At 42.2% G+C, this 27,017-nt stretch overlaps 1 protein-coding gene across 4 annotated transcripts in view; it reads right to left on the bottom strand.

Annotated features, from left to right (window-relative positions):
• Positions 1 to 2,327: 2,327 nt before the first annotated feature.
• Positions 2,328 to 27,017, bottom strand: part of CTTNBP2 (cortactin binding protein 2) — a 149,395-nt gene continuing 124,705 nt past the window's right edge. For 3 of the 4 annotated variants that reach the window (XM_032870674.1, XM_032870683.1, XM_032870700.1), the window contains 9 exons: positions 20,406 to 20,558; positions 20,054 to 20,241; positions 16,584 to 16,762; positions 13,672 to 13,877; positions 12,813 to 12,998; positions 10,856 to 10,919; positions 8,865 to 8,997; positions 7,581 to 7,679; positions 2,328 to 3,446 (listed from right to left, as the gene is read on the bottom strand). In XM_032870674.1, coding sequence (XP_032726565.1) covers positions 3,243 to 3,446; positions 7,581 to 7,679; positions 8,865 to 8,997; positions 10,856 to 10,919; positions 12,813 to 12,998; positions 13,672 to 13,877; positions 16,584 to 16,762; positions 20,054 to 20,241; positions 20,406 to 20,558 — 1,412 coding nt within the window. In that variant the 3' untranslated portion in view covers positions 2,328 to 3,242. The remainder of the gene's footprint in view (positions 3,447 to 7,580; positions 7,680 to 8,864; positions 8,998 to 10,855; positions 10,920 to 12,812; positions 12,999 to 13,671; positions 13,878 to 16,583; positions 16,763 to 20,053; positions 20,242 to 20,405; positions 20,559 to 27,017) is intronic. The other variant, XM_032870692.1, reaches the window with a different exon arrangement.

Raw genomic sequence — 27,017 nt, 5'->3', positions numbered from 1 at the left:
GGGTATGGTTAGCTAATACTCTTTTAAGGTATCGAAATGTATGGGAACAACTAACAGGGTTTCTGATTCTCTGTTGTGCTTTTCTTCTGGGGAATAAGAAAAAGCTCTAATTTTTTTTTCCCACTGAGGATACTGAAACCAGAGATAGAAAGTGTCATCTTAGCTTTGTGGCCAGAATTTGAGGACGTGGCTCCTGATATTCCAGTGTTACCTTCACCATTAACTGCGTATCTGTTCTCAATGTACTTCCATAGTCTCCTCTCATTAACATTCAACAGACATCTTAGTCTGCAACTAAACATATTTGTTTATAGTCCAAACCAAACAAAGGGTATCTGTTCACTGATTTACTCTTTTGATACTTGTGGGATGTTCCCTGAGAAAAATGGATCTTGTAAAAGGGGCAGCATAGAATTCAGAAAGTATCCCATAACTTCAGACTGACTTTGCTATAATGGGTCATAATTGTTCATAACAGGTGACTAAGTCAGATGATGGCTAGGGCTAGCCAACTGAACTTGATTTTCAGTTATTAGGTATTAACTGCAAAGAAAAAAAGACATTTTAAAAAATTCAACTTTGTCTCTCAAAATCGGCTACTTAATCAGCTTTTGTGAAGTCTCTCCTTGTTTTCTTTTATGTAAGCAACTGCAAAATAAGGTAGTCTAATTTGGAGACACCTTCAAGTTCACATAAAAGGAAAATGGAAATTGCCAGTGTATTTTATAGTTAATAATTTCCAATTACATATCTCTCACTTGTTTCATACACTTGCAGCTCTATTATGAACAGATTTTAAACCCTCAGTATTTGTGATTATACTTCAAAAAGATGTTGGAACGCCACAAGGAGATGGAAGATCCCTTATTTTATGAAGAGGGAGAGGAGTAGGAACGCTTGCTTGTGTTACCTCATTTAATGCTCATGAACAACTTGCCGTGTTGTCATGACCCTCCCTAGTCTCCTACTGAGAAAACTGCATGAAAGAAATTAAGTAACTTGAGTTAGACCAGCCAGCCAAGACCTGGCAGTGCTTAATACAGACCCCAGGGCAGTTGATCATCGAAGACCTTCTTATCCCACGCTACCCCCCACCAGTAGGCTCCCTTATATTGTATTGACTTTGAAAAATTTGTGGCCATGACCCGCAGGAAACTATGCTTCACATCTCAGCCCAGCACATTCATGTTTACATGTACGTCACGGAAACAAAAGCGTCATAAACTGTTTACTTGGATTGATGGACACTATGACGTACTGACACTTTCCATTCTACTTTTAAAAACTGCTAGTTGTGACTCACTAAATTGATATAATGATCCATTAGATCTCTACCTGTATTTTGAAAGACCCTGAGCTAAATGACCTCTTTAGACCTCTCGCAGTCTGCACGCTGAATGATACTGACAGATCGAAGCTGTATGGATCAGTCACTATAAGCTCTATTCATCACGCATTTTGAATTTGGTTTGGTTTTCTCTGGTGCCTGAGTACTCTAATGGGATCTCTAGTTTCAGAGAAGCCCTAAGATAAAACAGAATACTTGGGAATTCAAAATGGATGTCATCTGAGCAGGCGTACATAAGCAGGAGGAATCACTCCTCAGAGCCACCTCCATCTAGGTGTCCTGGTCTCTGATTTGGGGAGCGTTCTTCAGTCTGTGAAAACATGAGTAGTTATCAAATGCCACCACGGCACTAAGGATTTGAGTCCAGCTCAAAAGGAGTTAGTGTGTTGAAGCCTAAGACTAGTTCCCCTGGCCTCTTTCTTCTCTCCACCCTCTGTCCCTTGCTCTAGTCCCACCCCCTCCACCCCGCACCCTTCCCTGAGCAGAGGTCAGAGCTGAACACCCCCAGGATTCGCCCTGTTCAGACGAAGCCCAGGCAGAAGGCCGACACGTGTTGGAATCGAGTTCTTCCCTGTTAGATCTTCTCTGATTCACCCCTTGCGGCATAATCTTAACCACCCATTAAGATATTTGCAGATCTTTTTGTAAAGTTCAATAGTATCAGTGTATATGTGTGTGTTTCAATGTAAGTAGCCATTCTGGTCAAGAGAGGGCTTATAACAGTCCTAGACAAGTAAATAATTCTTGGTACAAAATCATACCTTTTGGGGGATATTTACGAGAGAAAAAGATGTTTTGTTCACTGAACACCCAACTCTTAGACCTCCACTTAAAATTTATTTAACTCTTTCTAACAGGGGTGGGCCTTTCTGTGAACAGCTAGTAAAATACCAACAGGGAGAACACATATTATACCTGAACACAAATCTCCATTGCATGGATAAACTACTAAGAGCTAGAGATAGAAACTACAGCAAAATTGTTTCACTAAATCAGTATTTTATTGACGTCAAAGCATTTTAACTTTGAGTTGTATATGTCATTTCCTTAGTAATTTTTGAAGAAACACTTCCAGAAAATATTATCAACTTTTACCAGTTGTGCTACTAGAATTAAATCGAAAAGGGAGTTAACTCTAAATTAATTTATTGAAGCATTTGCAGTTTTATATTCACTTAGGTACAAAACTTTTGTAAGAAAGATAACACTTTTATTGCATTATATAATTTCATATTTTATAGGAGTCATAATGCAAACTCATAAGCATAAATATACATAATGCAACCAATCAGCAATGTAACCATTAAAAGATTTAAAATGTAAAACTAGAATTTAACAGGCAAAATACTTAATATGGCTTTTAATGGAAAGTAACTGTTTAGAAATGATTTGTTATTGCCTCATTCTAGTCATTCAAGTGAACATAAAGTTATGATCTCTATTTAAAAGACCATGTACATTTTATAACATGTATGCAATATGGTTCCTGGACTTTGTTAAATATACATATATACATATATATATATACACATACAGTACACTGACAGTTCTAGTACCCCTGAACATGTGGATTAAAACTATTACAATATTTCTATTATAAAACTACTTGAAAAGTTGGCATCACCTCCTGGTATTGAAGTTCAATCCTACAGAATTGGGAAGAAAAAAGAAAAAACAAAAACAAAAACGTTGGTTATAAATACATTCTTTACAAAAAAAATTGAATAGTGGTCCCGCACTCATACTTTATATTACAGTGAAAACATTGCCTTCATTTAAAGGTATTTACATCTTGTCCTTGTTTTCTGTGTGAAATACACACAAGTTAAGAGTGAGACGATTGTAGGCAGGCCTATTTGTTTGGTTTTTCTACTTGTTCGTTTTTGTGGAAGTTTCAGATCTCTTCTTTTGAGTTGTTGTTGATTTCTATTTGCCTTGTATTACTGCTGCTGCTGCTTCTTTTGGTGTTCTGGGAACACTGGGTGACTTTACTTCTAGGAACAGGAAGAAAAGATTTAACTGTCGAAACACCCAACTCAATCTTTGACTGCCTGTTGCTGCGCGCGGTCGGTCGGCGGCTGCTGAAAGGACTGACCTCCTGGAGAGAAGAGAACAGAAGAAGCCGGTCACGTCTGACCTGGCGGCCAACGGCTAGCAGCAGTTCTTTCCTCCTGCTCCGGGTCTCTGGCCCGGCATGGAGGAGTCTCTCCTGCAAAAGCAAACAGCAGCCTACGGAGAGGAGAGCCTAAAGGATTAGCTTCCTCCAGACCCACCACCTGATTTTCATTTAGGCCCTTCTTGGCCTCAAGTCTCCACGAGTCGAATGTCGGAGTCTGTGAGCTTCCTGAAGTCCTAGCCCCGAAGACCTCCCCAAACTGCACTGGCCAGAGCTGCTGTCTTTGTAGGGAGCTGCGCAACACTGAGGTCTATCACCTCCGGTGAGTCACCTAACTTTTCTGGTCTCTTCGACACTACACAGTAAGTGCTCAAAAAATAGGCGTTAGCAATTGAGCTACAAGACAGGAGCCCTGCTCTGGTGGTTTCTCCTAGAGCAGAGAACATCCGTGCTCTGACAATGGGGCTCCCCTTCTAGGGCGTCAAGGCTCGCCCACAGCTGCAGAGCTGCACAGGTGACATGATTTGTCCCCAGTCTCAGAGCGGTGACACTGGGCCGGATCTCAGGCTCCCATCTTCCGCTCAAGATGTCTGCCCTCTAGAGTGCCTAAAATTCCGCCAACCAACCCACACAAAGGAAGGCCTCCTCTGTGAGCTGCTCCCCATGCCTCTCAAGCAGTTCATACTGACCTTCTCTCCTTTAATGCAACTAAACAGTAATGTAACCATTAAAAGATTTACAATGTGAAACTAGAATTTAACTGGCAAAACAGTTAACGTGGCTTTTAAAGGAAAAGTAAGTAAGAAAGGAAAGTAACTGGGTGGACTCCCCTGGCAGGTGCGTTCTCCTGGGTATGTTCTTAAATCTGGAAAATGGGACTTAGCGCTGGGCCTAGTAAAACCAAGCCCCACTTATAATTTGGTCTAAAACACCAGGAAACTCAACACATACAATAGATTTAGAAGAAATGGCATATTGTAGTAAAGCCAGCTGGGTGGTATACACAATCTCCGAGCAGGGGGAGGGAAATCTCGAAGTGTCAGGGCTCGGGGAGAGAAAAGCGGATACGTGGCGTTCTTTGCTGGTTCACCTCACCGTCTGCACCATGAAGGCGAGGGGTGGGTGGGTGGCGTATCTTCATGGTCTGAGACAGGAAATGCTGACATGAAGTAAACAAGAAGCTTCCCGTGAAGCTAAACGTGCCTGGGGTGTTGAGAACTGCTCTGCCTTCTTGAGGACCAGGGACCATTAAGGCTGGGACTGTAAAACACGGCCCATGACTGAAACACAGAGGGAGGTTCCTGCCCTGGAGCAGCTAAGCCCAGGTGTTGAGGTGTTCTCCCTATGGCTGAGCAGTACGAGAGCCTGGGACTAGGAGACTTCAGGGTGTTAATGCTTTCTGGGCTACAACCCAAAAGTTCTATTGAACACAGAATGTTACTTATCTTTGAGCTTAATATGTACAACATTGATAACTACTAGTTTGCATAGAAAGGTACTGCACCTAAATTAAATTTTAAAGTAATATCGTTAAATTAGAGCAATTCATTCATTTAATATTGACTCACGGCTAGAAACCAGGAGGATACTATAATCCCTGCTCTCTAGTTGGGGAAGTCGGAGCCAGTTTGGGAAACACTGTAGAGAAAATGGCAGAGAGATGGATCTTTGAGGAGTATGAGTATGGCTGTGACAGGCGAACGAGAGAGAAAGGGTGAAGACAGGAAGGTGTGGAGGATGGTGTAGAAATAGTGGATTATATGTAAAAATAAGTTACATAAAGGTCTATCAACCCATCTAAAGACACATTTAGAAACAGAGAGGCTGGACAAAATGGAGGGCCAGATCAAAGCTGTCTTAGAGCACTGGCTGCACCTCAGAATCACCAGTGAGCTTTTAAACACCCCAAAATGCAGGCTGCACCTCATACCAATTACATCAGAACCTCTAGAGACGGTAGGGAGTATGATCTGGTCACTGGGGTTTAAAAACAAAATCCTCAAGTGGATTTCATTATGCGAAGATGGGAACTTCTGCTTTCGGGGAGTCATTTGGTTTCCATGAGAAGAAAACATATCAGCATCTGTTGTATTTGTGATTTAAATATGGGCATTTGTTTTTAATTTAGAAGGCTAACCTGCCACCAGATTAATACACCCCACTACTTTCCCTTACTGTTGGAGCAGTAAGGAATTCTGTTGTGAGAAATGATGACTGTCGAAAGTGATTGCAACTAGCCCAGAGAGCTCTTTAAAAAGAATTACTTCCTGATAACAGAAGAAACCGGGCATCTAACCAAGAAATGCTAGCTGAGTTTATCAGGATAGAAAAGAAATGAGCCTGCCAAGTTTCAGAAGGCTGTCAAATGTGTTACTTTGCCCTCTGCTGGCAGGTTCTGAGAAAGACACCTCCTTGCCCTAGAAGAGCCCCTTCACCTGTGTTCAGTGTGCTGCGAAGCAGAGGGAACTGTCCTAATACCTACCTCAGCCCCACCCCATGATGCCTTTATAAGAGCCCAGACGGTGTAAAAGGACATATGTTTGTAAAGGCCTCTTTTTAAAACAATGCTGTCCTGAGTTTCCCTGAGCATATCCCACTTTCAGTACTATTTTTTGTGGATAGTACTTTCTTGGGGCAACCAGGACTGTGACAGACAAACAGGAGTACGAAACCTTGTCTCCATTAGATATTTAAACAATGCCATTTGGTCACTACCAGTCAACATTTTTATATAGGAAAGTCACTTGGCCCTGTGGAGAAATAGTGGTTCGGGGTTCTTTCCACACCTCTGTGGCCTTTGCATGGACTGACTGTTTCACAAGAACCCTAAAGAGTGGTCCTGGAGGCCCAAGAAATGTGTTCAGGAGGGGCAGCTCCTGACCAAAAGGTTTTCCAGCCAGAATTCACAATGCGGACTCCACATCCCCTCCTTAGGTCACTGTCCCTTACATGCTCTCCAAATTATGTGTCTGCTGTGCTTTCTAAACAGTTCCGCTGGGGAGACAGACATGGTGATAGTGTGAACCAGGAAGGTGATGTTGTTCTTCACAGATCATCATGTTATGTATTTTTCATTTGGGATCTCAGCCTTGCCAGTGCTTCCCACCTTCTTTCTTCCCCCAAAACCCAGACTAATTGGGACTAGAAGCTCAGGAAACAGTGGGAGAACAGGGGCTGTGGTGAGCAGCTGATGAATAATTTAGTAGTCTCAGCACGCTCACTTCATAATTCTTCCCTCTGCAACCCTCCCCATCCCAGGTCTTCCTAAGCCGCCACGGGAGAGGTTGAGCACAGGGTGTGAACCCACACTCCATGTGACTGGGTGAACAGACCACCTCTTACTAAATGCCTCTATGAAATCTGCATTCTCACAAAATTACTACTGGGTAAGAAGTCATTACATTGTTTCTGTTCACCAGGAGCACCACGCTGGGCCATCTCTTGGCACTGATTAACCAATCACAGAAGTTATCTTGAGAAGTTCATGAAGTCTATTGAAATCCTGGCTCTGCCACTTGCCATTCTGACTTGTTTTTAAAGTATCTCACGGAAACCAATGCACGCTATGGCAAGTTAAGACACAGAACTTTTTGAAGAAGGACTTTAAAAAAAAAAAAAAGATTTTTTTACTTATTTGACAGAGTACAAGCAGGGGGAGGGAGAAGCAGCCTCCCCACTGAGCAGGGAGCACAAAGCAGCCCTTGATCCCAGGATCCTGGGATCAGGTCCTGAGCTGAAGGCAGATGCTTAACTGACTGAACCCACCCCCCAGGTACCCCTAAAAGGACTTTACATTATTTAGCCTGTTAGAATTCTAAAATGCAGGAAATTTTAAAGGTTCTCAAATGAATATATTTTAAAATAGAAGAACCAAGACAGAAGTCATATTATATCTACTTTTGACACACATTATACTTTTTTATATCATTCTTCTAAGCTATTATCTAAAACAGTGACCTTTCTAACCTTGATTAACTACTGAATACACTTATCTTTACTTCTCTTTTCACAGCTGTGGCTGAAATATAATTCGTGATTCACACTGAAAGATGATTTGGGAAGTCCATTCCATAGCAACCCTTTTTTGTCTCATTTTGCAGGAAAATGGGCACTTACCTTCGGTGACACTGGCATTCTTGGATTAACAGTTGCTGAAAAGGCAGGGTTGTTCCCTGGACTATCAAACCTCCTTAAATCATCCCTGGAATCAGCAATCTGGAAAAAAGACCAATTATCAAGTCACCAGTACACACTCAAGGCACAACTTAAAGTCACTACAGAAAATCTCTGTGTTACCTTTTTCTCTGACCCTCAGGAGCTCTATGAGCACACCCTCAAGGCCTGTACTCCTCACAACAGACTCCAAGGCTTTAAGTGAAACTATAAGAAAATGCATAAGAGGGGCGCCTGGGTGGCTCAGTGGGTTAAGCCGCTGCCTTCGGCTCGGGTCATGATCTCGGGGTCCTGGGATCGAGTCCCACATCGGGCTCTCTGCTCAGCAGGGAGCCTGCTTCCCTCTCTATCTGCCTGCCTCTCTGCCTACTTGTGATCTCTCTCTGTCAAATAAATAAAATCTTAAAAAAAAAAAAAGAAAATGCATAAGAAATCATCTCTAAATCAAAAGATGACCAGATGAGCCCTATAGAAAAAAAAGAATCTGTCCTAGCAAAATTGTAAGATTCTAATCATTACCTTTTTCCACTGTGTAAATATTTTAGCTCATTTCTGGCAAGGTTATACTAGGCTGTCAATTCACCTGTGTCCCAGAGATTAGGATGTAAGAGTTTCAGTGGAACCTCTACATTGCAACTACCTTCTTATCCTTCCTATCAAGTAAAAGGCATTGATCAAGGATGTCTGGTTCAATTTGCTACAGCTGACAGAGTGCCAAAGCAAGTTGAATTCAATGCTGCTGACCCCACCTTTGAGATTCTGGGTCACTGATTCCCTATTTGGATCTCAATTTTCACAGTTTAGAGACTATATGTATTACACAGGCCAAATTTTCTTGCAAGGAAGGCTGTGGCTGTTTCTCTGTCTATAACATGAGTGCTGTGATGCCTTCTTATGGATAGGTGACTTTTATACCCATAGTAGAGAAAACAAAAGGAAGAAAAGCCTCGGGAAGGTGTAATTTGAGCTAATGCAATCAACATGTGATTTTAACCTCCGGTCTTTCAGAGGAGTTACAGAACGCAGGCTGTACTTCACAACTTCTTTATTACATAAAAGATATTTTGGAAAATATCTTTCCTAAGCAAGGCAAGGAGGGTTTAATTAGCCATACTACTCAATCAGGAATTTCTTTCTGGGTGGGAATGTGTGTTAGGCTCTGGCTCTAAGGAATCTCTTTCCTGGTCGGGGAGCCAAACTGTGTCTTAACCCCTCTGGGCTGCTTACCTTGCTTATGTCAGATTCGGATTTGCTGGAGCACATACTCTGCAGTTCCTGGACAAGGTCTGCTTCATCATCTGAACCCAGAGAGAGTCTCTGTTCCAAATTCAATGTCAATGATAGGTCGTTCTCTAAAGACCTAATACAAAGTTCAGAAAGGAGTTTTTAAATATCCTATAAAAGAATCTGTCATTTGATGGCAAAATTCACTCACAGGATTTCGGCATCTCCTGCTCAAAATTTTATTCATGGAGAAATCTACTTGGTTTAGAACATTCCAGTCTCCTTTCCTTCCCTTTCTCCAAGTCTAAATGAAACCATGACATGAAACACTGGGCAAGTAGGGGGCAATGTGATACCCTAGAACAAACTTGGCTCTACCACTTACTAGCAACATGGCCACGGTCATATTTTCTTTCTTTTTCTTTGCTTCCCGTAACACTTCAGTTTCTGGGTAATCTACATGATGGAATTACTGGGGAAATTACATAGGCTGCCCTCTAGAATGGCTTCAGCCGTGCGCCTGGTCAAAAGAAACGTGTGTTATGGTTTCCTTTATCTACCTTCTCTCTTTACACTTCTCCTTCCTGCAATTCTGTGAACTTGGTTCTAAGTGGTACCTGTCCAGTGACAGGACACACACTTTATTGGGTTACAATGGAGAGCTATTTACACAGTGTCCAAACATTTGTTCTATGATTAACCAAATCATCCTTTGCACCTCAAAATTTGTAAGCTGAAATAATTCCCTAGGAAAAACGTAATAAAATGATCGCTTTAAACAGCACCTAAAACCATGTTTCATTTTAAAATATTGGTCATCTAAAACCTGTTTATAAAAGTTCACAAATGGAGGATTTTATCGTATCTTTATGTCAAATGCATTAATGATCAAGTTTGATTAAAAAAATGAAGCCCTTTTTGTTTTCTCTACTGTGGGTATAAAAGTCACCTATCCATAAGAGGGCATTATAGCAATAGTGTTATAGACAGAGAAAAAGCCACAATCTTCCTCGTAAGAAAATCTGGCCTGTGTAATACATATATATAGTCTCTAAGCTGTGAAAATTGAGATCCAAACACAGGAATCAGTGACCCCAAATCCCAAAGGTGATATCAACAGCATTTAGTATCTCTAACCTTTTCAACAAACTAAAAGCAAAAATAGTTTTAAGTTACATTAAGCTTAAAGAATATGTTATTTATTTATTTATTTATTTATTTTTAATATTTTATTTGTTTATTTGACAGAGAGAGATCACAAGTAGGCAGAGAGGCAGGCAGAGAGAGGGGGGGAAACGGGCCCCCCGCTAAGCAGAGAGCCCGATGCGGGACTCGATCCCAGGACCCCGAGATCATGACCCGAGCCGAAGGCAGTGGCTTAACCCACTGAGCCACCCAGGTGCCCCAAGAATATGTTTTTTAGATTTGATATGAAGGGGAGAATAAGCTCTCCCAAAATATGTCACTTTGGCCTGTGGGTTATTTTGATCTGAAGTCAATCAAGATCCAGATGACTCAAGGAAAACTTACCTCTCCCTTAAGTACCAAAGAGGATTTAGAATTTATAAACAGCTACTTCCAGAGCTAAGTTTTTTATCTGAAATACGCACCTGTCTGGCAGGCCAAGCACCTGCTCTTACTCTCCTGTGGGTCAGCCCCTCGCCTTGAAGCCCCAGGCCCCTATCCCATTCCTTAGCTCAGGATGGGAATACAGACCTCAACTGCCTGACTCACCCTTCAGTCTCTTACCTTTGGGACTCCCAGACCCAGGAACTCAAACTCATTTTTCTCCTGGTACTTTGTCTTATGTGTCAGTTTGATTATTAGACCAAAGAACCTCCGAGGGAAACTCTTCCCACCATTACATATTCATTCATTAGATTTCAGTTTAACACTAGCATTTGAAAGACCTTTTTAAAAAAAAATATATTAACAGCATTATAGATACAGCAAACAATGCAGGTTTTATTTATACAAGTTAAAGGGAAACTTACTTTTGTTTTGACAGAGAAGCATTTCTGTTATAATTCAACTGAGATATAGCTTTAATTTTGATACCTGTTTAAAGAACAAATGTCATCATTTTCAATAGAATCAATCATTGTCCCTATGCATCTTGAACTCTGTATTTAAAAGAAACAGACTTTGGACTCTGTTTGATACTGTTCTGGGACTGAATCTATCTCTTGAGGAGTTTCTCCTCAGGGCAGTGGCGCAGGGATGGAGCTCCCTGCACAGGGATTGCTTTTATAAATAAATGGTCCCTCTTCTAAAATTATATGAATGCTGCTAGCACAAATTATCTCTAAAGAATGGTTTTGAACAGTTGATTTTAATATATCTTCAGGAAGAGATCATCAGAGACCATCTCTATACTAATTTCTTTGCCCATACTTTTGTTGTCAGAAAGGGTGGCTAGCAGATTTCCCTAATGACCCGACAGGTGCCTAGGCTTGGTCCCTGTCTCCTGAAGCCCGTGACCTGCCATCACCATAGCCTTTCTGTTTTGGGTCAGGAGAAAAAGAGGCTTTGTCTTCATGGAACTTTATGATAACCCATAGTTACCAGTGTAGAATGCAAAGTGGTTTCTATTTTGATAAATAATGGCATAAAACCAGTATCAGCCCAAACACTATAATATCAAATGTAATTATTGGGATAAAGACTTACCATTATAAAAAATTAAATATCCTAGTTACATACAATTTTATCTTTTGAATGTGGTTTCATATTTCTAAGAATTTATTTGATATATCAAATAGTTCTAAAATATGAAATTATAAATGATTTTATATTTATATTCAGTAATTTAACTTTTTAATATTTTACATAAGTTTTCTGAGTTGGACTTAATATTATTGTAAATTCACATTCACTTTATTGATTTTGTCAGCTCTAGTGTATACACTGACAATGCATATTGTTTAGATAATTATTTGGCTCAAGCCAGAAGCTGGTCTTAAACCCTACAGATAATTGTAATAAACTCAGAAATGATAGTGAAGAGCCTGGGTGGGTCTCCCATATTTGAGTGCTTATGGATTAGTCCACGTACCATGGCATTACAGGGGCAAGGATGGAGGAAAACAGCATCAAACTTGAAAGAAACAAAAACATGGATTGTGGATCCCCGTGGTGCCAGGAGAGGTGATAGGGAGAGAGAGCCAACAGTTTCCGAACCTCAGCCTTGTTACCTGGAAATGGAGACGCTAATCCTTATCTGAGAGCTCTTTTGCACTACACAGAGGAATAAACAAGTAAGTGGAAGGTACAATCCTTACTGCAGGTGTCACCCTGGGAGTCTCCAGGCCATAGGAGGGGGCTGACATGTAATGACTCTACTCCCTGGATCCAGCACTCTAACTCTGGGAAGTTAGGACAAGCTCTTAGAATCAGAATATGTCCTTTTATACTTTTTTAAGGTGACTGCTATGTATTTATAAGAGATAAACATTTTTTATCTTGTTGGAATGAAAACTTTTTCTCAGAGAGGATGTTCCATTATATTGAATCAGTTTAAAATTTTAGGAGAATGTAAATCCCAAGAAGGCAGGGATTTTTGTGTTTGCTGTCTTTACAGGAGAAAGAAATGGGTAAAACGGATTCACTCTCGAAGGCCTTACACTGGGATCAGACATCTCTCTATATATACTTTAAAAAATTTAAGGTTGGCTCAGAAAGGACACAGAAAAGGGAAAAACGATGCCGAAGTACATCTGTCGTATTACACAGATTTGATGGTGGATGCCACAAACCAACGATTATTTCCCAGGTATGGGGCTCCCAAATATTTTTGGAAATGTACCTACTACCCTATTCATTCCATGAAAATATGCATTGAAAAACTCGACTTTGCGGAATGCATAGTGAGAAAAGTACAAGCACACCGGCGCTCCGAGAGCAGAGGGCGAGCGCCCACGTTCGTCCTGGCAGAAGAGCCGCCTCACTTACCTTCCTCGCTCGGGCCCGGCTTACTCCAGGACGGTGGAGAGAAGCGGCCAGACTTCTTGCGAGGACTGGTGCTCACTTTTCTCCAGGCACCACTCTCTCCTTTCTTTCTGCTACAGCTGTTGTAACTTGAGACTATAGATAAAGGGAAACCTCCTCCTCTGAAATCAGCTACGTGCTGGTCCAGCTCTGAAACAACACAAATCGTGTTTTGCCAAAAAGAAGGCAGTGATCATGTGGTTTCACAGTCAAGTAAAACAGAACAGTTGCAATTCTCCGAGAAAGACTCTTCAAAATCATGGCTGTGCTCACTATCCAAGCAGGGATGTTGTGACTCAGCCAACTGTACTTGGAGATCTGGAATTATTGAGCCAATAATTTAAAAAGCGAGTTCTCCTATGATCTCATTTATGTGTGGAATTTAAGAAACAAAACAGGATCATAGGGGAAAAGCTGAAAACGGAGAGGGAGACCAACCATAGGAGACTCTTAATCATAGGAAACAAACTGAGGGTTGCTGGAGGGGAGGTGGGGGGATGGGGTAACTGGGTGATGGGCATCAAGGAGGGCACGTGATGTAATGAGCACTGGGTGTAATACAAAACTGATGAATCAATGACCGCTACATCTGAAAATAGTAATACATTATATGTTACCTGAATTTAAATAAAATAATTTTTAGGAGGAAAGGCAAATAAAAAAATTTTAAAAAGTTCTGGGACAATGGTGTCAAATGTACATTAAGGTCGAGATAATTTCTTTACTTACGAAGAGAGAAAGAAGAGCTCTCTTAAATGAATTCAAACAAGTATTACGTAAGAGTGACTTTCCTTCCCTCCCGTCCCAGCGCCAGCCCGCGTACCTGTTCTCTGGAGAGGACAGCCATGCAGCACCGCCTTATTGAGCAAGATGCTGAGAGCCGCTTTAACCACGGCCTGCTGCCCTTGGCTAGGGTGGTTTCTGGCGGCTGTCAGCCCCAGGCCGGGCTGTCTTCTCACAGAGGCTCTTGACAATACTGCTTCTTGAACTCTGGGTGCGATGACAGCATTCCACAGCTTAGCCATCCACCTTGCAAGAGAAGGGTGGTTGGCAGTGAGGCCTGGTCACACCACAAAGGACGGGTTTGAAGAACGTGGAAAAAACGTAAGTGTTTCTACAGACACACGAACTTTCTTACGTAGATTTGAAATAAGTGAAATTGGGGTGCCTGGGTGGCAAAGTTAGAGGGCTGCCTTGGGCTCAGATCCCAGGGTCTTGAGATTGAGCACCGCTTCGGGCTCCCTGCTCAGAGGAGAGTCTGCTTCTCCCTCTCCCGCTCCCCTGGCTTGAGTTCTCTTTCTAATAAATGACATCTTTCAAATAAAAAAGTGAAATTATCCAGTATCAAAGATGTTTGACTTTGCCTCAAAAATATGATGTTTTAGGGGCACCTGGGTGGCTCAGTGGGTTAAAGCCTCTGCCTTCAGCTCCGGTCATGATCTCAGGGTCCTGGAATCGAGCCCTGCATCGGGCTCTCAGCTCAGCAGGGAGCCTGCTTCCCCACCCCCCTGCCTGCCTCTCTGCCTACTTGTGATCTCTGTCAAATAAATAAATAAAATCTTGAAAAAAAAAATACTATGTTTTACAAAGGAAAGTGTTTACATGTCTTTCCTTTTACCTTCTAAGATCATGGAGAGCAGGAATCAATGCTTAAGTATATGTTGAATGAATGCATAAATAAAATACATGGAAGGGAAAGTAAATTTATAGGCAGAGGTCTAGAAAAAAGATCTCCTGGAAATTGATGTCTGCATAGCTTAAACTTATTTGCCCTATGTCCTTACTAAGATGCATATATTTTAATATTTCTGAAATTGGGGTAGATCTTGTACTCTGTGGCAAATGAAATCTGTCTACCCCAAGGCAAAGGCTTAGTGTCTGCACGTGGGTATGCTTAGCTCTGCAGAGCGGGGATGGGGTCACCAGCTGTCTCCCCAGATGGACTCTTTGTATTAACAGCTGTAGCAGTGGGACTTTACCCAAGTTTGGGGCATCCAACAGCAATTAAAATTCCTCTGTTGGAACATTAAAAAAAAATACTAGTTTCAAGGCTGTAGAAGCTAAACCACATCTCCTGCTATAACGAAATTTTCAAAGCTATTACATACTGGCATAAGTCTTTCAAGACTGTTAAAACTTTTACCCAGGTATCAGGCATCTGTGTATTGTAAGCTTCTCTTCTAATGTCTAATGATATGTAATTCAAGAGGAAAAAGAAACTATAAGAGGGGAATATAGACAAAGATCAGGCATCAGACCTGCATAGGTACTCTTTAAGGTACTAAGAGGTAAAGATGGTTTAAGCTTTAGTTTAAAAAAAAAAAAAACAGCACTTCCTGAACTTGGCTGTTGGGAGACAATATGCATGTGTGCATATCGAGTGTTCACTTCGGTTCTTGACTCTCTTTTCAAGGATGCTAGTTAGTATAGCAAACAGCCTTGGAAGAGAGAGACTGTCTCCTCCTGGAGCAGAAGGCAGATTTGTTTCCTTACTAACATAATGAAAATGATCTTTCCTGCCAGGGCAAATGGTGGGCAGATCTGCTAGCACCCCCTTTAGGAGCCTGGGGGATTCTTAAGCTCCTGAGTTCAGCAGCTGGGATGCAAAGCCAGCATCCATCACCCCCCAACCCGGGGCCTGAGATGCTAGGAGAACCACTGTACATGTGGAGCACAGGCCGGGGCTGCGCCTGAGTGAGGGAGGCCTTGGCCTCCAACCCAGCCTCCGCATCTGCAGCAGCCTACCTTGTCAGCTTGCAAGTAGGGTACACGTCTCAGAGCAGAGTCTCTGTAGTTGTTGGCAATGACTGAGCTCCAGACAGGAAAGGCCCAAATTAGCTCCTAAGAATCCTGAGACTCTGGATGTGAAAAAGCCTTAAATTCAATCATAATACTGATGAAAAAAGAGATGGTCACATGAATAAATGTATTCCTGCTCTTTAGCAAGAAAATGCTGTTATCTTAATATTGTAATTCTTCCTTTTCTCCCAATTAGCTGTTATGAAATTGACCATTTGTTACAATAGAGAAGATAATTTGTGTGCCCTGCTTTCCAAAATGGACTTCCGCCCAGGATGCCAGAAAGTACAGAATCAATGCTAATAGTTAATCACAGAACTTACTAAGGTGGATTGTGACACATTTTTTTCCTCTTGATTTTCTATTTCATTAACTTTATTACTAATACGTCTATTCTCATAAGCTGTTATGAAGGAAAACATGGTGAGTATTTAAGTCTCATTAATAAGGAAGGTTTTTTTTTTTTCTTTTCTTTCTTTTTATTTTTTTGAAAGAGTGAGCAGAGGGGAGGGGCAGAGGGAGAGAGAGAATCTTAAGCAGGCTCCATGCCCAGTGCACAGGGCCCGAGCTCATGAACTGAGCTGAAATCAAGAGTCAGATGCTTAACCAACAGAGACACCCAGGCGCCCCAAGGAGGAAGCTTTTTAATTCGTCAACAGAATGTAAGCTTTTGTGTTTTGTCATAGGGTCCTCGATGACTTTCCCATGTAAACTTTCCCAGGAGAACACTGCACTGCATGTTGAACAGGACTCGAAACTTCTGTAACAGATGGAAACTGCTACTTACTAGCCTCAGAAAGAAGTCTCCTCTGGACCTACTTAGCAACGGATGAGTCACGGTCCTCCTCTGACAGGAAGCACAGAGCTCCTCACTCTCACACATCCCAAACTGGCCATGGTGTTGCTTTAAATAGGTAAATGAGAAATGCCACTTACTTCACTGTCGCTTGGGCATGTCCTGGCACTACAGGACAAGACAGGAAATACTCTGGCCCGAGAAGTGCTTCAGGTGTGCCCAGGCGGGCCAGGCAGGAGTTGAGCTGCCGCCAGACGGCCAGGGCCCAGTCGACGGTCTTGCACACGGGATCACAGGGCGAGGGCACCTGACCTCTGAACTGCAGAGACAGAGAGGCCCGGCGTGGGGCTTGGCTTAGAACACTGCTTTTCGTTTTGTTTTTAACAGGTAAAAAATGAAAAACAGAAACATTTAAAACTATAAAACAAAACCCCAGCTGCATCTGAGCCACCTAAGGTGGCTGAAGGAGGGACAGCTAATACACAGAATTATGTGTGTTCCCTGGGATACAGACCTGTGGCTTGTCACAGGAAATGAAAGTGTTCAGACACAAAAGCGCAGTAGGAAGACTAAGAAACCTTACACAAATTCTTAAATATCAGTTCTGCTAGACATTATTATCCACATGCATACAGAGCACTTCACAGGGCCTTGCACATAGAAGGCGCTAAAAAAGGATTCTGATTTCATGAAACAAGGAATGACCTTAAATATTTCAATATTTGGTTAAGTGACAAGATGGCCATCTAGATCTGTGGCGTGTTCACCTTGTATTAATTTAAATTTCCCTAGAAGGAAAGTCTCAGTTAAAATGCTAATAACTTCATCAAAATGTACAGAGCTCTGCTGGCATAAAATGAGATTCGTTTTCAAATTTTTAAACATGCCAATTTTAAATACTAGTATGTAATATACATAGTCTGATGGTAGCAATTCTTTTCAGAATTATGTTCTACAAAATCAAGTCCCTTTTTTGTAGTATAGAGGGCTCACAAAAGGACAAAAATTTCTTTAGTATTAGGAGAAATATTCTTCAATTATTTAGAAGTCAGATATAGCAGTTAATTCAGTATTTTACCAGAAAGGGATTACTATAAATCTTGGTTTTACCAAGTAATTATGATATTAAGACTGGGGGTAGTTTATGAATATGGGTATATCCTACTTGAAGGGATATAATTTAGCCAACTCAAAATGAAAGTGTGGTTCAGCGATCCCAGCAGCTCTGTTGAAACGGCATTACTGTGTTACATGAGGCTTTGGGCACTCTTATAATTTCTCTTCTCTTCAAAAGAGGAACAATTGTTTTTCTCTGATATTCTTCCAGCAAGAATGAAATCATGTGCTACAATTAATGACAGCTGACTATTTACTTATTAATAAAATTACAATGATTATTAAATACTAGTAGGATGCTTGGTATTGTCCTGAAAGGCCTCTGATACTGGAACTGGAGGAAGAAATTGTGATCAAGGGCCAGCATATGTCTGAGTGCCCCCCAAAGATTTGGTTCTGCTCTGCAGTCACAAGATTTCTGAGGTTTTGCAGGAGTCATTCATTCCCACCGCACATGTATCCAAGGAATCTGTTTTACTAACCTACTAGAAGTGACTCTTGGTAAGCAAAAGGCATTATCCCTCCCCTCTGTCTATTCTTCACAGCACACCCCACATTCCCATTCTCAAACAGTGGAGAAAAGAGCACAGCTTAAAGCGTGGAACTTTCTTTTCAAAATAAGTAAAATAAATCCTTTATAAACTATGTGTACCAGTGAGTTGGATGTGGGGGAGGTCCATTTTACCTGAAATAGTGTCACATCTACAGAACAAAACTGGTACTTTTCAGAGGATAACATGCAAATTCATGAGGCCTTCCACATTTTTCCCTTAGGTAAACTATGGGCTTTGGGTGATTATGATTTATCGATGGAGGTTCATCCTTGGTGGAAAAAAAAGTATCATTCTGGTAAGTGCTGGAGATTATGCATGTAGGGAAGCAGGGGGTATATGGGAAATCTGGTTACCTTCCTCTCATTTTTAACGTAACCTAAAACTGCTCTTTAAAAAAATAAAGGTTTTAAGGAAAAAAAAAAAAACTAGTATCCTTTGTGATTATTTGTTTTTTGTTTTTTGGGGTTTTTTTTTTGGCAAAGAGACTTAAATATTAATGATAATACTAACGGAAGCATCAGTAATTTGCAAAGCTATACACCTATGACTGTCATTACATACATTTTTCCTATTAGTGGACATGACAGGATGGCCTAGCTTTGGTCAAAAGCATGCATTTATGACCAGCCATTGGACTTTAACAGAGCTTAGGGTAGATGATTTCTCTGATTAGGAATTTCAGATACTAATTCACATCACTAATGGAAAGCATAGTTTACTGAAATACCAAAACCATTCCCGCTCCGTTTCTCCCCACTCTCCTCCCGTGATCCCGCACCCACAACTGCACGCACATCCACATACCCTAACACAACGGACACAGAATTTTGTCCAAGGACTTGGGGGAGCAATTCCATCTTCGGAATGTAAGTCTAGCTACGATCTGGGGCAATGGGGTGGGCACAGAACCAGTTGTGATTAATGAAACAGGCAGGGAAAGTCTTCTGTCTCTGGGGGTTTCAGAAAAAGATACTTTCTTCCCTGATAAGGACACTGAGAAGGCCAAAGCTCTCTTTCTCCTGTAGTGGCATCTGTGTTCCCACCTTTGAACATGCTTGGGTGCAGGTGTGGTGTCTCAAGTCCTGCTGACATCCTGCAACCTTGATGGGAGCTCAGAAGACTCCCCTAGACCCAGGACCTGACATCCTGGTGCTGAACAGATGTCAGCAACACCTCCCACCAGACATAGATTATGGAAGGAAAACATGCCTTTTTGTGAAGTAGGTAACACAGTGGGTGTTGCGTTGTTTACAGCTCAAAGGATTGTGATAGAAGATACCATCTCCTCCAAATGTGGCCTGTGGTGCTGGATTACGGGACATAGTCTTACTAACTCAAGCTCTAATGTTTCCAGTCAGTCCTGATGCTCAGATCCTGACTCGACTTCAGAATATTAATTAAACAGCAACGTACTAGGTTTAGTCAGCACTAATTTTGTTATTTGGGAGGATACAGAATATTTTATTCCAAAATAATCAGGAGTCATAATCGCTCTTGAAAATGTGTCAAAAGCTAAAGAATTTTAATTTTTCATGTGACTTTTTAATATTTACTCTAGCACAGAATAACAGTCACACATTAAAACTAGCTTGAGTGGATGGATAACATTTTGAAGACCCCAAGGAAGCAGTAGCTCTTCTTAAAACAAGTGATCAGTTTTCTTAGATACCCTTCTGTCGCATTGGAACTTGGAGAGACTCCTTGAGAACAGTTAGTAACAGCAGTAAAACCCATTTGCTTTCCTTTTTTTTTTTTTTTAAATACTTAACATAGTCCAGGAACTGTTTCAGGTTTTATATGCGCTATCTTACTTAACTCTGGGATATCTAAAAATTGCCCTTGCTGAGGCCGCCTGGCCAGTAAGTGGTAGGACTGCAGCCAGGGCCCCCTGACACGAACACCCCTCCTCCTGGCAAGAAGCTGCAGCTGCAGTTCGTTACCTTGTTCATGACTTTCCTTCGTAAGAACCTCGGCAGCAGGCCCTGCGCAGGCTCGCCGTCCCACCGCAGCTGAACCCAGCGGAAATGCTGCTGCACCAGCAAGTCAGAGCCCTGGAGACAGGCCTTGGCAATGGTTCCCATCAGAAAGCAGTTCTCGTGAAAGTAGTAACACTCAGATGTTCCATTTCCTAAAACAAACCAAATGACCCAACCTCAGCAAGCCATACGATGAGACAGACAAAGTCAAACGAGCCTAAGGAAGAACATGAAGTACAACTCATACTCCGGGCAACAGAATGCTGAGAATCCCACAGAGCCTTCCTTTCGGGCAAGCTCTTGCCACTCCCTTTACCTTTTTGCAAAATCCAGGGGCTTTCGGTGCTGCGGTTTTCCAGAGGGGCCAGAAAGTCCTCCAGTAACTCAGACAATGAACATTTTTCCAAATTCTCTAGGACGATGATGACTTTCTTATTCATGGGAGACTGTTTCACGGGGATCAGACAAGCTGTGGTCAGAAACAAAATTTATATATACAATGGAATACTATACAGCCATCAAAAGAAATGAAATCTTGCCATTGAGACAACGTGGATGGAACTAGAGGGTATTATGCTGAGCAAAATAAGTCAATCAGAGAAAGAAAATTATATGATCTCGCGGATATGAAGAATTTGAGAGGCAACGTGGGGGGCTTGAGGGGTAGATAAGGAAAAAATGAAACAAGATGAGATTGGGAGGGAGACAAACCACAAGAGACTCTCAATCTCACAAAACAAACTGAGGGTTGCTTGGGGGTGGTAGGGATAGGGTGATTGGGTTATGGAGGGTGTGTGCTATGGTGAGTGCTGTGAAGTGTGTAAGCCTGACGATTCACAGATCTGTACCCTGGGGCTAATAATACATTATATGTTAATTTTAAAAAATTAAAAAAAAATTTAGTGATTAAAGCTTTCACAAAAACCTCTATGAGCTGGTTAAAAATCTAAGTCTGAAGATAGAAAGTGTTAGCGAAGATGTGACATAATCAGAATGCTCTTTAACTGCTGATGTATTAGGACGACTCTGGAGAAGAGTCTGGCATTGGTTAATACAGTTCCAAGTGTACACATACGATGATCCACTACTGGTTTCATGATAGATCCCAATTAGGATCAACCCCGATTCCCGTTAACAGCAGAATAGATACACAGGAGTAAATTCATAGATTGGAGAGGACAATGAACGAACGCCCACAAGCATCAACATGGACGGTCACAAACAATTCAGTAAGAAGCAAATCGCAAAAGTACACACATAATACGATTTCAACACAGAAAGTTCAAACTCGGGCAATACTGAATATAAAATTTAGGGATTCACAAGGGAGTAAAAGTAGTAAAGGGATTTAAAGGTAGTAAAATGATAAAGAAAAGCAAAGAAATGGTTATCACAAAAGAGGGACTAATGGTTAGCTCTAGAAGGGTTTGTGAAGAGGGCACATGGCCACATTCTGGAAGCTGGGAATAATCTGTTTCTTGGCCTGGTTTGGTACTTACATGGTTACGTTATTTAAAATTATTCACTGATCTATAAATATGGGTAGTATGTATTTTATGAATATATATTTCATAATACAAAAGGTCAGAAATCCTTAAGTGACATTTAAATTATACCTGCATGAAATTTTCATAAATTACGAAGCTAGGACCTCAGAGAGAGAAGCAGATCCATCCTTTCATTTTACAGACCTCAGGTTAAAGAGGTTTGACTCGGGTTTCATGACAGTTTTAAGGAAGGACTAGGACTTTGGTATTTTGTTTTTTTTTTTTTTAAGACTTATTTATTTGAGAGAGAGAGTGGGTGTGCACAAGCTCATGTGAGAGGGGATGAGGGAGGGAGAATCATCTGGGAGACTCCATGTTGAGTGCGGAGCCCAGTGCAGGTGTCCACTCCAGGACCCTGAGGTCATGACCTAAGCTGAAATCAGGAGTTGGATGCTCAAATGATTGAGCCAGACAGGCACCCCAGGACTTCTGAACCTTGCCTTAGTGATCCTCTTTATGAAGGGGGCATGAAATTGCCTAACGACCCAAAACAAAGAAAGTAAATGGAAGGTTGTGATTATATATAGGAATCAAGTAAGTCCATAGACGGAATGTACTTGAAACAGTGCTTAGCACCTACTAAGCACTCCAACGTTAACGCTATAGTTAAAACATATTACTACTTCCCACATACCAGTGAATTATAACATTTTTAATTTTTAAGATTCTAAGATGCTTCAGTCTTAGCCAAATTAACCTTGAGAAAAAGAGATCAATTTAAAATACATAAGTAATTTTTTCATGCAGTCCATTTTTCACAAATATTCATTATAATAGATTATACGCTAGTCCCCCTCGTTACTCTAGACAAATGCATTTTCACTTTCAAAAGAACTCCTTGAACACTGTAAATGAATCTCTTCTGAGACTGAAATAGCTTCTCTGCACACTGTGAAGCTTTAAAACTAGAACACTAGAAACAGTAACAGCCCCTCTCGATGCGGTCGTTTTGTGGGGGCTGTTAACCAGCGTCCGCTTGTGCTCAGTCTCCTTCAACACAGCTATTTAGTACACAGCGCTTCTCCGCATTCACATGTTCTTTCAGAAACACACTGATTGTGGAAGTATGATGAATCCACAGTTTCATTTCAATCATTTCAACAATGATAAACCAACAAACCTTTTCTACGTGGTGATAAAAACCAGAGCAGGCTGAACGACTCAAGGATCTGCTTTCCTCTAACCAAGGACTAAAGGCCTCCATCCTTCCTGGATTTGTGCTGAGGGTACAGCTAGCTCCAGTGGCCTGAAGCCGCGGCTCCAGCCAGACTCTCCATAGGAACACGAATCTGCATTTCCACAATTGTTCATCCATGGCCCCCTTGCTGTATGCCCTAGACTAAGTGATGTGGCATACCAGAGCGGACTGGTTCTAACTGGGGGGGTTGCATTTTAAAATGCATCTTTTTCAAGGGATAGCATGTTCCTAGGCAGTCAGGAGAAGGCTTTCATTAGCAGAGAATGAAAACGGGGCAGGAAGAGACTAAGCCATCAGGTCAAGGTCAGAATAGATGCAAGAGGGCAGGACAGTGAGGTCAAAGCTGATAAAAAGGCTCCGGTCAGGGCTGGCTAGAGGCCTGGCGTGAAGTCACATCAGTGGCGTGGGATCAAGTAGCCGCAGCTGTGGGCAGCGGTCCTGCAGCGACCATGTCCTCCCCCCTGGGCTGCAGGGAACCATCCCGGGATGCGTCCCTATATGTTCTGACTTCACTGGACTGGGCTGGGCCACTGACATCTTGTGTGCAGCCTGGGGTGAGATTGAGGATATGCAGCCTCAGAACGCGGCCACAGATGACAAGTGGAAGAACTAGAATGTTTTGTCAGGAGGGAGAAACCACTGGCTCTGGGAAGCCACGAAAGTCTGAAAAAGGAGGATAAACAGGACTGGATTTCAGCTTTGAAATCTCACTCTGGTGCCAAGAACGCCTGAAGAAGAAAGAAAAGGAAAACACACTTACAGGGGTCTGAATGCTGAGGTGAGTGCAGGAGGTAAGAGTCCAAGGCCAAGGTACAGATCAAAGGTGTTTGAGATGGAGTCAAGAGAGCTGAGTGGCTGGCTGTCTTGAGAAAGGTGCAGAGAGGAAATGTCAAGGACAGCTCTGGTGTTCCCGCTGGAGAAGAGGCTGTACAGTTCGGGGAGGCTGAGCCCTCATGAGAAGAGCACGTGGAGCGTGGGCGTGGGGGATGGGTCAGGTCTCATGGATTGGAGGAGGGAGGCATCCTGTCGGAGAGGTCCAGCAGGTGATGGGACCTGAGCACAGGAGCAACCAGGGAGAACTGAGACTGGTGATAAAATGAATACGTTCACGGGAATGCCGGAGATCTTTTGAAAACTACTTAACGTTCTCTTAGGTCCACAAAAAAGGGCTGTATGGCTCATCCATTAATCACCCCTTAAACGGACAATCTGTGCCCTAGACAAAAAGGGGGTAGGGCTGCAGTTCAAATCAGCTGGGTTGGGGTCCACCCTCATCTTGGTTTATCCCGGTATCCTATCAGGTACCGACCCAGGGTCGGGGAGATGGGGCTTCTCTGATGAAAAGCTTTGTCTTCAACAATGCCAGTCTCAGGACCTCCTTTACTAAGTCACACCAACTTCTCTAACTACTCAAGTTCAACACCCTAAACTAAGTTGGTCCAAAGGTAAATTTTATTTGCTCAGTAGCATGTGCCTCCTTCAGATTATTTAGCGGAGTTTCAGGTCTAACCAAGCCCAGGAGCAGGAAGTTTCCAGTCTGAAGGATGAACCAGCCTCTGCTCAGCTTCTACAGAGATGAGAGAGGCCACGCACCCCATGCGAGAGCTGGAGATTTCTATCAACGTCTTGCCAGAAAGTTAGCCATTTAGATTCCCTCGCCTTAGGCTACTTCAAAGCCCTATTTCTGAAACGAATCGACTCTTTTTGTCTGTTTTTGTTCCAACTTTATAGGCTGTGCCAGCCCCGCTCCTCTCCCGCGGACGGATGGTCTTCATCAGACACTTCCTGGGCTGGGTTCAGGGCTACAGCCCAGTTGTGAATGTCCTTGTATTCAAAGCTCTGGAGATTCAGTTCTAGAGCAACAGTCGATGGTTTAAAAATAATTAACCTACTATACTACATTTATAGTTAAATCCTAACTTCTTTGTGTCTAGAGTGACCACAAGTCTGGATAATCTGCCCCCTGGGATAGAGAGCAGACTGGCTTTTACAGTCCACTTAAAACAAGGCTGTGCAGGGATGACGCCCTGAGTCCGGATGAGAAGGGACAAACCTTCCGAAAGCCTCAAGTAATGTGGGGTCCAAGGAGGTAAACTGCTATGGGGACTCCAACTGCTGACTACTGTTATTATGGTAATTCTATCTTTATTACTTCCAAAAAGAAGAGTTCTCCCAAGGATTCAAAGTGTTACTTTAAAATACCAATCTAAGTATCCAAAAAAAATTTTTTTTACTGCTTATTGTCACATGTAATTTTAAAAAGTATCTGTCTTGCTGACCTAACTACATACCTTATCCTGAGGCAAAATCTGATCCAATTCTAATACACCTTCATACCGCCCTCACCGAACAACAGAGCCATATACTGTGACTACCTCTCACAAAAGGCAGCATGAAAAGGAAAATATTTTTCTGAATTTTTTTTAGGAAGACACTATTTTAAAATAAATACAAAATAATGCTTGGTAATTTTTTTTTTAATGTGTTCTTTTGTTCTACATTCTTTTCTTCATGGGAACCTTTTATTTTAGTCTCCATATAAGTTTTAGATTTTTTTTTTTTTTTTTTTTTTGAGAGAGAGAGAGAGAGAGAGCGCACACGAGATAGAGTGTGAGCAGGGGGCAGGGGCAGAAGGAGAGGGAGACAGAGAACCTTAAGCAGACTCCACGTCAGCTCAGAGCCCTAAGCAGGGGCCCCCGTCTCACAACCCTGTGATCACGACCTGAGCCAAAATCAAGAATCAGATATTTAACTGACTGCGCTACCCGTATGCCCTTAAACCTAATAATTCAAAATACATTTGCTACTCTTCCTTCTTAGATACTCTGCTCATGTCTTTCTTTTGTTCATTCTCTGTGACTCTCTCTGCTGGCTTTCTTCTGCAGTCAGAGAGAGAAGCCCATGAGGTGATCTATGTGACTGCATAGTGGAAGCTTACAGTTCAACATCCTAGCCCAGTCTCTTCCAAGTAGTTTAAATCTCTTCCTGTGAAGCAAACAAGGTTAAAATCAGGAAATAAATGTATTCCTTACAAATCAGTATATTCCTCAATGATACTAATATAATTTGATCAATTTAATTTCTTGGTAAAAACGCAAGAGAAAAACTGACAAGTAATTCCTATTCCAACGTTATTCTAAAAACTGCAGTGGAAGAGCCTAGGAATACGCTTTTCCTCATCCAAACCTCTGCCTCCTCTACTCCGCACCCTTTCCCATCACCTCCTGACCAAAAGAACAGTCCCTGTTACGGGCCTTCTGCACTACAAAAGAAGTGACACCACACCCATCAATGACTCCTCCCATTGGCTCCCAGGAGGGGACCCTGCCCTGCTCAAAACCCCGGGGCCCCACCTACTCTACAGAACGTGCACTGTCTCCGTGATCTTTCCACTGGTCTCCAGTCAACAGCAGTGGGTCCTAGGGAGAAAATGATGGGCACAATGCATGGAATTTTCGGAGATGAGGATGGACAGCAGCAAGGGAAGATCAGGGGCCAGACCCCAAGCTTCTCCACATATGATCAGAGAACCGTAGTGTTTGTCCCAGAGCCACTCGAGTATAACAGCAGGGAAATGACAAGCGCAGCTTTAAACTGTAGAATGAACCCTGTGAGAGCTGCAGAGGCTTGTGAGGGGCTGACCGGAGGAAATAAGAAGCGTCAGAGACGAGACCTCCACAGTCCCTTGAGTGAGATACGACAGGTGGAATGGCAATAGCAGGGAGGCCGAGATGAGATGCAAGGACCAGATTCGGCAGAATTCTGGGATGACGTAGCAGAGAACAAGGCAAACTGAGGAATGTATGACAATGCTCAGGGGCCTACCTTGGGCCACTGCATTCAAGGTCTCAGCAGATGAGGGGGCCTGGGTGGCTCAGTTGGTTAAGCGTATGCCTTTGGCTCAGGTCATGATCCCGGGATCTAGGGATCAAGCCCCCAGTCAGGCTCCCTGCTCAGCTGGGCCTAGCTTCTCCCTCGCCTTCTGCCCCTCCCCCTCACTCATGTGGTCTCTAAATAAATAAATAAATAAAATCTTAAAAAAAAAAAGGCCTTAGCAGACAAACCTGCATTTGTGCCTTACCTTTGTTATTAAAAAGAGAAAAAAGGATTTCATAATTATAAGTTACTGAGCTGAAGAGAGAATAAAATCCTGTTCCATTTAAAGGTGATAGACCACTTCTTA

This window comes from Lontra canadensis, unplaced genomic scaffold (genome assembly GCF_010015895.1).
Source record: "Lontra canadensis isolate GAN:19392208 unplaced genomic scaffold, GSC_riverotter_1.0 scaffold2, whole genome shotgun sequence".
NCBI classification, from domain to species: domain Eukaryota; kingdom Metazoa; phylum Chordata; class Mammalia; order Carnivora; family Mustelidae; genus Lontra; species Lontra canadensis.
Note: the sequence above shows the minus strand (reverse complement) of the source record. Positions and strands in the feature narration are given on the sequence as shown.